At 47.9% G+C, this 14,275-nt stretch overlaps 1 protein-coding gene across 1 annotated transcript in view; it reads right to left on the reverse strand.

The window, feature by feature from the left end:
• syt10 (synaptotagmin X) overlaps positions 1-14,275 on the reverse strand; it is an 85,591-nt gene that overhangs the window by 43,986 nt on the left and 27,330 nt on the right. Inside the window, exon 2 of the mRNA XM_078567681.1 lies at positions 13,497-13,863. Coding sequence (XP_078423807.1) covers positions 13,497-13,863 — 367 coding nt within the window. The remainder of the gene's footprint in view (positions 1-13,496; positions 13,864-14,275) is intronic.

The following is a 14,275-nucleotide window of genomic DNA, read 5'->3' on the forward strand; positions in this document are numbered from 1 at the left end:
CTGGGTGTCCTTGTACACCAATCACTGAAAGCAAGCATGCAGGTACAGCAAGCAGCTAAGAAGGCAAATGGTATGCTGGCCTTCATTACGAGAGGACTTGAGTACAGGAGCAAGGATGTCTTACTGCAGCTGTTCAGGGCCTTGGTGAGACCACACCTGGAGTATTGTGCGCAGTTTTGGTTTCCTTACCTAAGAAAGGATATACTTGCCATAGAGGGAGTGCAGCGAAGGTTCACCAGACTGATTCCTGGGATGGCAGGATTGTCGTATGAGGAGAGATTGGGCTGTATTGACTGGAGTTTAGAAGAATGAGAGGGGATCTCACTGAAATGTATAAAATTCTGACAGGTCTGGACAGACTGGTTAAAGGGATGATGTTTCCTCTGGCTGGGATTCTAGAACAAGGGGTCACAGTCTCAGGATACGGGGTAGACCATTTAGGACTGAGCTGAGGAGAAACTTCTTCACTCAGAGGGTGGTGAACCTGTGGAATTCTCTACCACAGAGGCTGTGGAGGCCAAGTCACTGAATATATTTGAGGAGGAAATAGATAGATTTCTGGACTCTAAAAACATCAAGGGCTATGGGGTGAGCACAGGAATATGACGTTGAGATAGAGGATCAGCCATGATCATATTGAATGGCGGAGCAGGCTCGAAGGGCTGAATGACCTACTCCTGCTTCTATTACCTCTGTTTCTGTGTTTCAATGTTTAACTCCTGGATGCTCCAGGGTACTCCTGGAGGGTTGGTAACTCCACCAGCAAGGCCAATATTTTTGCCCCTCTCTAGTTCCTTATGACTGAGTGACTTGCTGGAAACCTCACAGTGAAGTTAAGAGTCAAAATTGCTGTGGGACTGGGTCACACGTTGACCCAGAGTGGGAAAGGACAGCAGATTTCTTTCACTGGCAGATAATAGTGAACTTGTAGTTTTGAGATCATCATTACCGGGAGTAATTTTTTATTCCAGATGTATTATTAATTGAATTTAGATTTCCCGACTGCCATGGTTTGAGTTCATAGAAACATCTACACCGCCCCCACCACCCCAACCCCTCCCGCCACCAACCAGAGGAAATATCTGCCCAGCGTCCTGTCTGTCCATCCCTGTCAGAATTTTATACATTTCAATCAGATCCCCTCTCATTCTTCTAAACTCCAGTGAATACAATCCTAGTTGATTCCATCTCTCTTCATACGACAATCCTGCCATCCCAGGAATCAGTATGGGGAGAGAGCGGGAATATGGCGTTGGAACATAGAAACATAGAAAATAGGAGCAGGAGTAGGCCATTCGGCCCTTCAAGCCTGCTCCGCCATTCAATATGATCATGGCTGATCCTCTATCTCAACACCGCACTCCCGCTCTCTCCACATACCCCTTGACGCCTTTAGAGTCCAGAAATCTATCTATTTCCTTCTTAAATATATTCAGTGACTTGGTCTCCACAGCCTCCTGTGGTTGAGAATTCCTCATGTTCACCACCCTCTGAGTGAAGAAGTTTCTCCTCATCTCAGTCCTAAATGGCCTACCCCGTATCCTGAGACTGTGAGAAATCTGCCGTCCTTTCCCACTCTGGGTCAATGTGTGACCCAGTCCCACAGCAATTTTGACTCTTAACTTCACTGTGAAGTTTCCAGCAAGTCACTCAGTCGTAAGGAACTAGAGATGGGCAAAAATATTGGCCTTGCCGCTGGAGTTACCAACCCTCCAGGAGTACCCTGGAGCATCCAGGAGTTAAACATTAAAACATAGAAAATAGGGGCAGCAATAGGTCAATTCGGCCCTTCGAGCCTGCTCCGCCATTCAATATAGTCATGTCTGATCTTCTTTCTCATCTGCCACTTTCCCACTCTCTTCCCATACCCCTTGACGCCTTTAGAGTTAGTCACCACCTGCCACTCCAAAAAAATATCCATTTATTCCTTCTCTCTGTTTCCTGCCTGCTAACCAATTCTTAATCCATGCCAATATATTATCCCCAACCCCCTGTACTTCAATTTTACACACTGGGCAGGATCTTCCCATTGGCGAGCGGGGGGGCGGGGCCCACTCGCTAATGCGTAAAATGACACGGGATGATGTCAGGGGGAACTCCCGATGTCATCGCGCCCCATTTAAATTTTCAGGGAGGCGGGGACTCAGCAGAATCAGCTGTGTACCCGCCAACCTGGCAATGGCCAATTGAGGCCATTGACAGAGTCATTTAAGTAATTAATGGACCTGCCCGTCCAACCTTAAGGTTGGCGGACAGGTCGGGATTAGAAAAAGCATCAAACCTCATCCACGGGCGGGATGAGGTTTCATGTAGGGATTTTAAAAATTTAATTAAAGTTTTTTAAAAAGTTATGGGCATGTCCCAACTCACGTGACAGTGTCACATGAGGGGACATGTCAGGGAAATTTTTTTTTCTATTTTTGATATTTTTGACAGTAGAGCCGATCTCCCTGAGGCTAAGTGCAGCCTCAGGGAGATGAGTGCACTCTGCCATGTGCATGCGAGAAAGAGCGCACTCTCAGGTTTGGGGCTTCCCCTCCCCACCGCCCGCACAGGGAGCGCTCAGCACTTCCATGCAGACATCGCGCTGGGCGGGCCTTAATTGGCCCGTCCATGTAAAATGGCGGTGCAGCCCCCAATTGGGGGCGCCGATCGGAGGCACGCATCCACGCACCCACACTTCAACTTCCCCCTCAACGGGCAGAAAATCCTGCCCACTAACTTCTTACGTGTGACTTTATCAAAAGCTTCCTGCAAACCCAAATACACCACACGCACTGGTTCTCTCTTATCTGCTCTGCTAGTTTCATCTCCAAAAAACTCCAGTAGGTTTGTCAAACATGATTTCTCTTTCATAAATCCATATTGACTTTGTCTAATCCTGTTGATATTTTCTAAGTGTCTTGTTATCACATCCTTTATTAATAGACTCTAGCATTTTCTCTACTACTGAGGTGAGGCTAACTGGTCTGTAATTCCCAGTTTCCTCCCTCCCTCCTTTTTTAAATAGTGGGGTTACATTTGCCACTCTCCGATCTGCCGGGACTGCTCCAGAATCTGCAGAATTTCCTCATGCCTCTATAGCCTTAGTCTAAGCCTCTGGAGTAACTAGCCTGTTGTAGGGTGTTACTTATTGCTTGGTAGGTCTCAATAAAGTCTTCAACATCTTAAGTAGGTTAACAGTATGTATTTATTAACAAGAACCATGTGTGTATATTTATATATATACAGTAAAGGGTCCAAGCAAGGAGCTGTCTCCATGCTTGCATACACACACGGCTCTGTCCAACCCGAGACTGACCCCTAGGTGCAGGTCATGTGTTCTCTTATATCACTGTACTCAGAGCCAAGTTAACCCTACATGTGCCAGGCCCTTATACTACACCCACCCCCTCAAAGTCTTTATCCAATGTATTTCAAGTTATTCTAGTTTACCCCATGTATTTACATCATTATTACTACACCCCCATCCCCCCTTTCAAGTCTCTGAGTTGATAGGTTCAGGCGGTCTGGAGGCCTTATAACCCTTCCATATCTCATTCGCACTGCAGTCAGAGGAGTGCTAGGTTCTGTCACTGCAGATAAACTCTGTTGATTTGGAGGTTGTTCTGGCGTCTGGGTATCATTTCATCCTCTTTTTCCATCCCTTGGTATTGAACTGCTCTTTGTCGATTCGGCAGTCGTGGTGATGGCCGATTGTTGCTCCATCCCATTTTTTGCGAGCTGGACGGACATTGTGCTCATCTCCATGTCGTTTTTTCCCTCCTCCTTTCATCGCTTGGATCGTTGCAAGGTCCTCTGTGACAGGAGATGGCCATTCCTGTCATGAGGGTGTGGTTATTTTTTAGTTAGCTCACCTTTGCATTCGGCTTTGCGTGGTGTGCAGTTGGCAATGGACAGTTGCTACTTGGCTCCAGCACAGCGTGTGGCCCAGTCATGCTGGCCGGGGAGTTGCAGTCTTCGCTCTGTGGTCGCAGTGTTGACCTCATCAACAGTCGCCAAAGCCAGAGGTTGAGGCTCTTCTCTGGCTGTTGGCTGCTCTCTTGTCTATCCTCCACTGGAGACGTCACGGTAACAATCTGAGTGGTTGGCTGGTCTGACCAATGAGGGATTTCCGGCACCTGTAACAAGAATGGACAAACCTGCTCTGCAAAGACAGAAGGTAGTTCAGAGCTGAAGTCCCAGTCGAGAATCTTTCTCGTTTGACCCCTTGGGAACTTGCGGTTCTGTATAGTTTACAACAGTGGTTGTCTTGACATCTTCTGCTGTTTTGAGGAGATTCAGGGCTACACAGGTATCTCTGCTCAAGAGAAGAAAGGCTGGTTACAGATGATGTATATCAGCTCGAAGGTTTGTTTGCCGCTACGCCTTACTGGTTCCAGAATCATGCCTATGACCAGAAGTCGGACTCCTCCGAGCCCATTGGGCGGTGTGGCTGTTGCTTGAAGCCAGAGGTCTCTCAGCCACAGTTCTTTGTCCAATAGGACAGTAACACTGGTTTCCGTGTCCAATTTAAAGTTTGTGAGACAGCTGTTAACCAAAATGTCCACATTCCAATATTAAAATCCTGGATCTTTGACCTCACCCAAGGAGCATGGCTGCGTGTCCTCTTGCTGTGCAGTCTCGACCTCAAGAATCTTCGTTGGGTCTTCTGTGCATTTAGATATTTTGGCTCTGCACAGCTTCCCGGAGTGTCCAATTCTGTTGCCTTGGACTGAAATTGCAGGACTTGATCTCGCCGTTGCTCCACAGCACTGGCATGGTCACTGTACTGGTCAGTTAGGGTATTGCTTCCCTTGACCTGGAGTGTCCCTGTTTCTGTGCTGTTTAACTAATTGGATTGTGAGGTCTCCTTTGTACCACAGTTTATTTTCCCCTCTTAAAATGGATCTGTGCTGCACACGGAGTTCAGATTGCCGAACAATCTGGATAGCTTTCTCGAGGGTTAGATCTTCCTTCGCTCGCGGTATGTCTGAGAGTGCGTCGTCCGCTATTCCTACAATCATTCTATCCCTGATGAGGTCAGATTTTAGGTCTCTGTATTCGTAGCCTTCAGCCATTCTATACAGGTCATTAATGGATGAGTCCACAGGATCTCCTGGTTCCTGGGCTTCTAATTAAATTTAGTCCTCTCAAGGATTTTGCTACTTCTTAGGTTGAAATAAACATCGAATGATTTTAGCACTTCTTCAAATTTAACAGATGATTAGCTGATTCTTTGTCTGGCAATAATGTTGTCTGCTATCGGGCCTACCGAATAAAGCTTCTGCCTTTTTATCCGGACCTGAAGCAGTGATATATCTGAGGAACATTTTCCTCCAAAATTCCCAGTCATGTGATTGATCTGGGCCTTGGAGAAGTCCAAATTGATGCGGAAGGATAGATTTATGATGCGTGGTTAAAAAAAATTTAAAGTGTAGGCTCAGCTTTGAGGTGTTGTTGGAATTCAAGACGGGGCCGCTGTTTGTCTGCAGACAAAGGGTTTAATCTGCGCTTGCAGGTTTTGGCAGGCTCCCCGCTGCGATGGCGCTGGTGCGGGCGCTCACCCCTGAAAAAGGTTTTAAACAATGGCTGCTCGGATCACCCATTCTCCGTTTGAGCTTCAGGGTCACAAAAATCGCCAAATCCTGGTCTTTGCTGAGCATTTAAGCCGATTCGTTAGTTGCGATTCTTCCGAATTAATTCATTCAGTTTTTGTTCTTTCCCCTTTTCAGAGCGAGCTCGGACTCCACGTCCTCAGGGGCCGACTTGGGAATCTGGTTTCTCCCAACGGGGTTTTTAAACGGAAATTTCTGACCACTGAACTATTTAGAAGTTTCACTCAGACTTGCTGCATCCTGGAATTTAAAAGCACTCCTGCTAAGTCTGCTGACTCCGCACTCCGGGAATTGTAGCTGGGCTTCTGAGAGATTGGATGGAATCTTCTGCTGCAGTAAAGGATTTTAAATTTCTGCCTTTGGCTTCCCATCCTTTCTTTAGAGCTTTTCTCTGGTGATTTTCCTCTGGCATGTCTAATTCTCACTCTTGCCTTCAGGTCAGAATGCTTCTTCAAATTTTTCTTCAGTCTTGCAGGATTTTAGTTTCTCTCTGCGTTTTTTTGCAAGGTTTTGGATTTTTCCATTCGCTGCCACCATGTTGTAGGGTGTTGGTTATTGTTTGGGGGGTAGGTCTTAATGAAGTCTTCCTGGTCTTAAGCAGGCTGCGTGTATTTATGAACCACAAGGACTATGTACGTAAATACAGTAAAGGGTTCAGGCTGGGAACTGGCTCCGTGCTTGCTTGTACACACAGCTCAAGATGACACTATACTGACCCCTAGGTGCAGGCCATGAGTTCTCTTACGTCGCAGAGTGGGCAGCACTGTACTCAATCCTATGTTAACCCGATATGTGCCGGACCCTTATGCTATATAGCCCAACACCATTACCACTATGAAACCATCCCCCTTCTTGCCTACATTTCATCTTTCCCCCACCTTCACGTGGTGTGTCTCTGGCTCTTCCCTCCCCTCCCTCAGCTTCCTTATCTCCATTTGGAGGTAAGTTATTGACCAACATGTACTCTTGGCCCACCAACTCCAACAACTACACCAGCTACATTTCCTCACACCCTGCTCCCTGCATGGATTCCATTCCATTCTCCCAGTTTCTCTGTCTCTGCCACATCTGTTCTGATGATGACGCCTTCCTTACTAATGCTTCTGTTCATAGAATGATAGAATGGAGGCACAGGAGGCCTGTGTTGGCCCTCTGCAGGAGCAATACCCTCAATGCTACTCCCCTGCCTTTTCACCATAGCCTGCACATCTTTATCTGAAAGTCATCCAAATCCCTCTTGAAAGCTTTGATTTGACCATGCCTCCACCATTCTCAGGCAGTGCATTCCAGATCCTAACCATTCACTGGGCAAAAATGTTTTTTCCTCATGTCGCCATTGCTTCTTTTGCCAATCGCTTTAAATCTGTGCCCTCTGGTTCTTGATCCTCCCACCAATGGGAACAGTTTCTCACTATCAATTCTGTCCAGACCCCTCATGATTTTGAACACCTCTATCAAATCTCCTCTCAGCCTTCTCTTCTCTTCTCCAAGGAGAACAGTCCCAACTTGCCCAATCTATCTACATAACTGCATCCCAGGAACCATTGTCGTAAATCTTTTCTGCACCCACCCTAAAGCCTTCACATTATTCCTAAAGTGTGGTGCCCAGAACTGAACACAATACTCCAGCTGCAGCCAAACCAGTGTTTTAAACAAGTTTAACATAACCTCCTTGCTTTTGTACTCTATACCCCTATTGATAAAACCTAGTACGTTTTACTAACTGCACTCTCAACCTGCCCTGTCACCTTCAATGATTCATACGTATATACACCCAAGTCCCTCTTTAGAATTGTACTCTTTATATTGTCTCTCTGTGTCCTTATTACCAAGATGATTGTCTTCACAATTCTCCGCATTAAATTTCATCTGCCACTTATCCACATATTTCGCCAGCCGGTCTTTGTCCTTTTGAATTTCCAAACTAACCTCACAGTTGACGATACTTCCAAGTTTCATTTTGTGTCGTCCGCAGATTTTGAATTTGTGCCTGTTACACCAAAGTCTAGGTCACTAATGTATGTCAGGAAGAGCAGGGGTCCTAACACCAACGCCTGGGAAACTCCACTGTTAGCCTCCCTCCAGTCCAAAAAACACATGTTTACCATTACTCTCTGCAACTTGTCATTTAGGCAATTTTGTATTCATGTTGCACTGGCTCATTTATTCTATAAGCTCTAACTTTGCTCTATCCTCAATCAAGGATCACCCCCAAACCCCATCACCCCCAAACCCCATCACCCCCAAACCTCATCACTCCCAAACCCCATCACCCCCAAACCCCATCACCCCCAAACCCCCACCAGCCCTGACCCCTGTGGTTGACAGGACCTTTGACTGTGTCCATTCCATCTCCCACATTTTTGCTCTCATCCCTTCCCCTCCCTCCCAGAACCATGATAGGGTTCCCTTTGTCCTCACCTTCCACCAAACCAGCCTCCCTATTCAACAGGTCATCTTCTATTGGTTCCACCACCTCCAGCATGATGCCACCACCAATCACATCTTGCCCTCCCCTCCCAGCATTCCAAAGGCTCTGGAGAAGATTCATAAAGACTCAAAACGTTAACTCTGGGTTTTTTTTTTCTCTCCACAGATGCTGTTAGACCTGCTGAGTTTTCCCAGCATTTCCTGCTTAGGATACTGAATTCACTGCTTACGATGTAATCTCTGCTGGGGAAACCAAAGACGGATTGGTTGAGTGCTTTGAAGGAGACCTTAGTTCAGCCCACAAGCATGGCCCAGAGCTTCCTTCATCCCCTGTCACTTCAATTCTCCACCTTGTTCTCATGCTGATCCCTCTGCTTTGGCCTCTTGCAGCATTCCAATGAAATGTGAGTTAGCACTTTACAGCCTTTCAGGCTCAACACTGAGTTTAACAATTTCAGCCCATTTATTCAGACAGCGACTGTTGATGGTTTTACCATCGACACCTCCTCTGGACACACCTTTTATTTCTTTACCTGTCCCATGCACTATCATCCATGTTGTTATTTAGTCTCTCCTGCCTCCCACCTTATCACAGACCTTTCCCATTGCTCTAGCCCTCCTCCCTACCCCTGCCTCAGTACTTGCTTAAAATCTGGTACACCTCTAACTTTACCAGGTCTGGTAAAATGACATTGACCTGAAACACCACAAAAGCAAAATACTGCAGATACTGGAAATCTGAAATAAACATAGAAAATATCCATTTGCGGAGAGAGAAACAGAGTTAATGGACTGAATCTTGTGTCCCACCACTCCACCCCACCCCAGCCTGTGACGAGTTTGGTGGCATGGGGAGCATTTAATCAGATGGGAGGGAATCAGATACCTTCCTTGTAGTGTTAATGTCACTGGACTAGTAATCCATAGGTCCAGGCTAATGTCCTGGGGGACATGGGTTCAAATCCCACCATGGTAGTTGATGGAATTTAAATTTAGTTAATAAATTTGGAATTAAAAGCTGGTCTCTGTAACAGTGACCATGAAACCATTGTCGATTGTCATAAAAACTCATCTGGTTCACTAATGCTTGTTTAGGGTCAGAAATCTGCCGTCCTTACCTGCTCTGGCCTACATTTGACTCCAGACCCACAGCAATGTGGTTGTCTCTTAAATGCCCTCTGAAACGGCCGAGCGAGCCACTCAGTTGTATCAAACCACTACAAAGTCTCCAGAAAAGGAAGAAACTGGACAGATAATCCAACATTGACCTAGGCACAGGAAACAAGTCCTCCTGACTAACATTTGGGGCTTGTGCCAAAATTGCCTCACAGACTAGTCAAGCAACAGCCTGACACAGTCATCCTCACAGAACCATACCTTACAGATACTATCCCAGACACCACCATCACCATCCCTAGGTATGTCCCGTCACACCGGCAGGACAGGCCCAGCAGAGGTGGTGGCACAGTGGTATACAGTCAGGAGGAGGTCGCTCTTGGAGTCCTCAACATCGACTCTGGACCCCATGAAGTCTCAGGGCATCAGGTAAAACATGGACAAGGAAACCTCCTGCTGGCTACCACTTGGCGCGTCCGCACCACCCCTCCCCACCGCCCTCCCTCAGCTAATGAGTTGTCCTCCATGTTGAACACCACTTGGAGGAAGCACTGAGGGTGGCAAGGGCGCAGAATGTACTCTGGGTGGGGGCTTCAATGTCCTTAACCAAGAGTGGCTCAGTAGCACCACTAGTGACCAAGCTGGCCGAGTCCTAAAGGACATAGCTGCTAGACTGGGTCTGCCGCAGGTGGTGAAGGAACCAATAAGAGGGGGGAAAAAAAACATACTTGACCTCATCCTCACCAACCTGCCTGCCACGGATGCATCTGTCCATGACAGTATCGGTAGGAGTGACCACTGCACAGTCATTGTGGAAACAAAGTCCCTTCTTCACATTGAGGATACCCTCCATCGTGTTGTGTGGCACTACCACTGTGCTAAATGGGATAGATTTCAAACTGATCCAGCAACTCAAAACTGGGCATCAATGAAGCGCTGTGGGCCATCAGCAGCAGCAAAATTGTACTCGAACACAATCTGTAACCTCATGGCCTGGCATCTCCCCCAGTTTACCATTACCACCAAGCCAGGGGATCAACCCTGGTTCAATGAAGAGTGCAGGAGGGCATGTCAGGAGCAGCATCAGGCATACCCAAAAATAAGGTGTCAACTGCAACACAGGACTACTTGTGTGCCAAACAGCATAAGCAGCATGCAATAGACAGAGCTAAGCAATTCCACAACCAACGGATCGGATCTAAGCTCTGCAGTCCTGCCACATCCAGTCATGAATGGTGGTGGACAATTTAACAACTCACTGGAGGAGGAGGCCCCACAAACATCCACATCCTCAATGATGGGGGAGCCCAGCACATCACTGCAAAAATCAAGGCTGAAGAACTTACAACACCCTTCAGCCAGAAGTACAAAGTGGATGTTCCATCCTCAGCCTCTTCCGATGGTCCCCTGTATAGAAACATAGAAAATGGGAGCAGGAGTAGATCATTCGGCCCTTCAAGCCTGCTCCACCATTCAATATGACCATTGAGATCCTCTATCTTAATGCCACACTCCTGCACTCTTCCCATACCCCTTGACACCTTTAGTGTCCAGAAATCTGTTTCCTTCTTAAATATATTCAATGACTTGCCCTCCACAGCCTTCTGTGGTAGAGAATTCCACAGGCTCATCACCCTCTGAATGAAGAGGTTTCTCCTCATCTCAGTCCTAAATGGTCTACCCTGTATCCTGAGACTGTGGCCCCTTGTTCTAGGCACCCCAGCCAGAGGAAACATCATTCCAGCATCCAGTCTGTCCATCCCTGTCAGAATTTTGTATGTTTCAATGAGACCCCCCCTCTTTCTTCTAAACCTGTTTGGCATCACAGATGCCAGTCTTCAGCCAGTTCGATTCACTCCACGTGATATCAAGAAATGGCTGAGGCATTTGATACTGCAAAGGCTATGGGCCCTGACAACATTACAGCAATAGTACTGAAGATTTGTGCTCCAGAACTTACTGCATCCTTAGCCAATCTGTTCTAGTACAGCTACAACACTGGCATCTACAAGGCAAAGTGGAAAATTGCCCAGTTATGTCCTGTCCACAAAAAGCAGGACAAACCTAAGCCGCCCAATTATCGGCCCGTCAGTCTACTCTCCATCATCAACAAAGTGATGGAAGGGGTCATTGAGGGTGCTGTCAAATGGCACTTACTCAGCAATAATCTGCTCAGTGACACTGAGTTCAAGTTCCCCCAGGGCCATTCAATTTCTCTCCGCATTACAGCCTTCACTCAAACATGGGCAAAAAGAGCTAAACTCCCGAGGTGAGGTGAGAGTGACCGCCCTTAGCAGCAAGGCAGCATTTGACCGAGTGTGGCATCAAGGAGCCCTAACAAAACTGAAGTCAATGGGAATCAGGGGGGAAACTCTCCGCTGGTTGGAGTCATACCTAGCACAAAGGAAGATGGTTGTGGTTGTTGGAGGTCAGTCATCTCAGTCCCAGGACATCACTGCAGGAGTTCCTCAGGGTAGTGTCCTCGGCCCAACCATCTTCAGCTGCTTCCCTCCATCCTAAGGTCAGAAGTGGGGATGTTTGCTGATCATTACGCAACATTCATCATCATTCATGACTCCTCAGATGTTAAAGCTGTCCATGCCCATATGAAACAAGACCTGGACAATATCCAGGCTTGGGCTGATAAGTGACAAGTAATATTCACAACACACAAGTGCCAGGCAATGACCATCTCAACAAGAGAGAATCCAACCATCTCCCCTTGACATTCAATGGCATTACCATCACTGAATCCCCCATTATCAACATCCTGTAGGTTACCATTGACCAGAAACTGAACTGAACCATCCATATAAATACTGTAGCTACAAGAACAGGTCAGAGGCTGGGAATTCTGCAGAGAGTAACTCACTTCATGACTGCCCAAAGCCTGTCCACCATCTACAAGGCACAAGTCAGGATTGCGATGGAATACTCTCCACTTGCCTGGATGAGTGCAGCTCCCAGAACACTCAAGAAGCTCGACACCATCCAGGACAAAGCAGCCCACTTGATTGGCATCACATCCATCACCTTCAACATCCACTTACTTCACCACCGACGCACAGTAGCAGCAGTGTGTACCATCTACAAGATGCACTGCAGGAATTCACCAAGGCTCCTTTGACAGCACCTTGCAAACCCGTGACCTTTACCATGTAGAAGGACAAGGGCAGCAGACAGACAGGAACGCCAGTACCTGCAAGTTCCCCTCCAAGCTGCTCACCATCCTACTTGGGAATATATCACCGTTCCTTCACTGTCGCTGGGTCAAAATCCTGGAACTCCCTCTCTAACAGCACTGTGGGTGTACCTACACCACATGAACTGCAGGAGTTCAAGAAGGCAGCTCACCACCACCTTCTCAAGGGCAATTAGGGATGGGCAAGGAATGCTGGACTAGCCAGCAATGCCCACGTCCCATGAACAAAAAGAACAAAACCCCAATTAAGTCTTTGTTGAGAAGGTCTGTGGACAAATTTCTCGCCCCACTGCCAATTGAGACTCTTATGTGGGCAATTAATGTCTGCTCACAGGCCACATCCTACCACCTCTGGTATTTACCCAGCAATGGTAGGTGGGGAGGGGGTTGCCATGCAGGGGGCATGACATGCAATCCCGTGTGTGGTTGCTTGCAGACTTCCGGGGGAGGGAGAGCGGCCCCTCAATCAAAGGCACTCAGAGCCTGATGGAGGGGCCTGGCATTGGGGGGGGTGGGGCCCACTGAGAGCTTCCTCCACAGCCCTTGCTGCTGACATCCTCCCCCGTGACCCCCCTCCCCATGCCATTACTCACCCCTGGCTTGGGATTCAGCGACAGTCCTAGGCCTCGGGTGGGTGTCAGACAAGCAGCAGCCCCCCCCCGCCCCCTGTTGTCCCAGAGGCGCCGCCGTGCAATAGAACTGCCGGCCTCTGATTTTCCGGCAGCGCTATGCAGGTGAAACGTCTGCCCCCTCCCCGGGGTCCTGGATGCCAGGGGAAGGCCTGCAGCTGGCCTGCCAAACGCCTGAGCGGGCACAAGGTGCAGCGGGCCTTCCCGAAAAGAGACGACACAGGGGCTCTCGCCGGCTCTCGAGACGGGGGAGAGAAGACCCCCCCCCCAGAGCCTTCACAAGATTCGGCACAACCTTTCAACTTTTCAACCTTTCGAACTCTCAGGTTCTGAGGAAAGGTCATCGACCTGAAACATCGACTTCCTTTCCCTCTCCACATACACTGCCAGGCCTGCTGACTACTTCCAATGTTCTCTGTTTATTTCCCCCCTCGCTCGTCCAGTAACATAACCGCAAACGCCGCCCTAACCCCCTCCCCCTGACTCTAAAACAGAAGCAAGCACGGTCGGTCTGGGACTAACCTGGAGGAGGATGTAGGTTCTGTGGTCTGACGTTGCACACGCGTGTGCTTGAGGAGATGCTCCTTCAGTGCCGCTTGGACCTCCGCGGGTATGTCAGGCGAGGTCTGGCTGATCTTCATGGCAGTCGTCAGCAGTGTGACTGAGTTCTTTCCATTCTCTTTAACCTCCTTAATTTCCTTCTTCTCCGGCATTTCCACGGGCTCTGGTGCATCGTTCGATGTTTGCTGGGGGGCGTTATTTGCATTAGAGGTAAGATCTTTGTTCCTCCAGTATGGCCAGCAGAGCTTCCAAAATACAAACAGAGACACTACCAACAGGGCAAGCCCACAGAAACTGACGACTACAGCAAGCAGACTGACTGAAATGTCTACAAGCGAGCAGAAACAGGAGGAAAGCAAACAGCGTGACAGACAAACAAGGAGGAGAGAAAAGAGGAAAAGGTGTGAGAAAGGAGCTGGTCTCAAGAGTTCACATCCAAATATCATTACATTACACACCCAGCACTAGGCAAAATGATAATAGCCATTTTGATAGAGAGAGAGGAGTGTTTGCTTGGCACCATTTGGAATATCAACAAAGGGAGTGGCAGAAATACTGGGCCAAAAATGCAGGCTGCTTTTACACTCCATTCTCTCGTGATGTTAGTGTCACAACCATCTGATTGCGTTTGCGTGAAATGCACTTCACCACCATTTTAACTGAAGCATTATTTCACTCCAATACCTCACATCATCTCCTCAATTGCCCTTAACCAAGGTTAAATTTTCAAAACTTGCTGC

Source organism: Cetorhinus maximus, chromosome 22 (assembly GCF_964194155.1).
Source record: "Cetorhinus maximus chromosome 22, sCetMax3.hap1.1, whole genome shotgun sequence".
In the NCBI taxonomy this organism is placed as follows: Eukaryota; Metazoa; Chordata; class Chondrichthyes; order Lamniformes; family Cetorhinidae; genus Cetorhinus; species Cetorhinus maximus.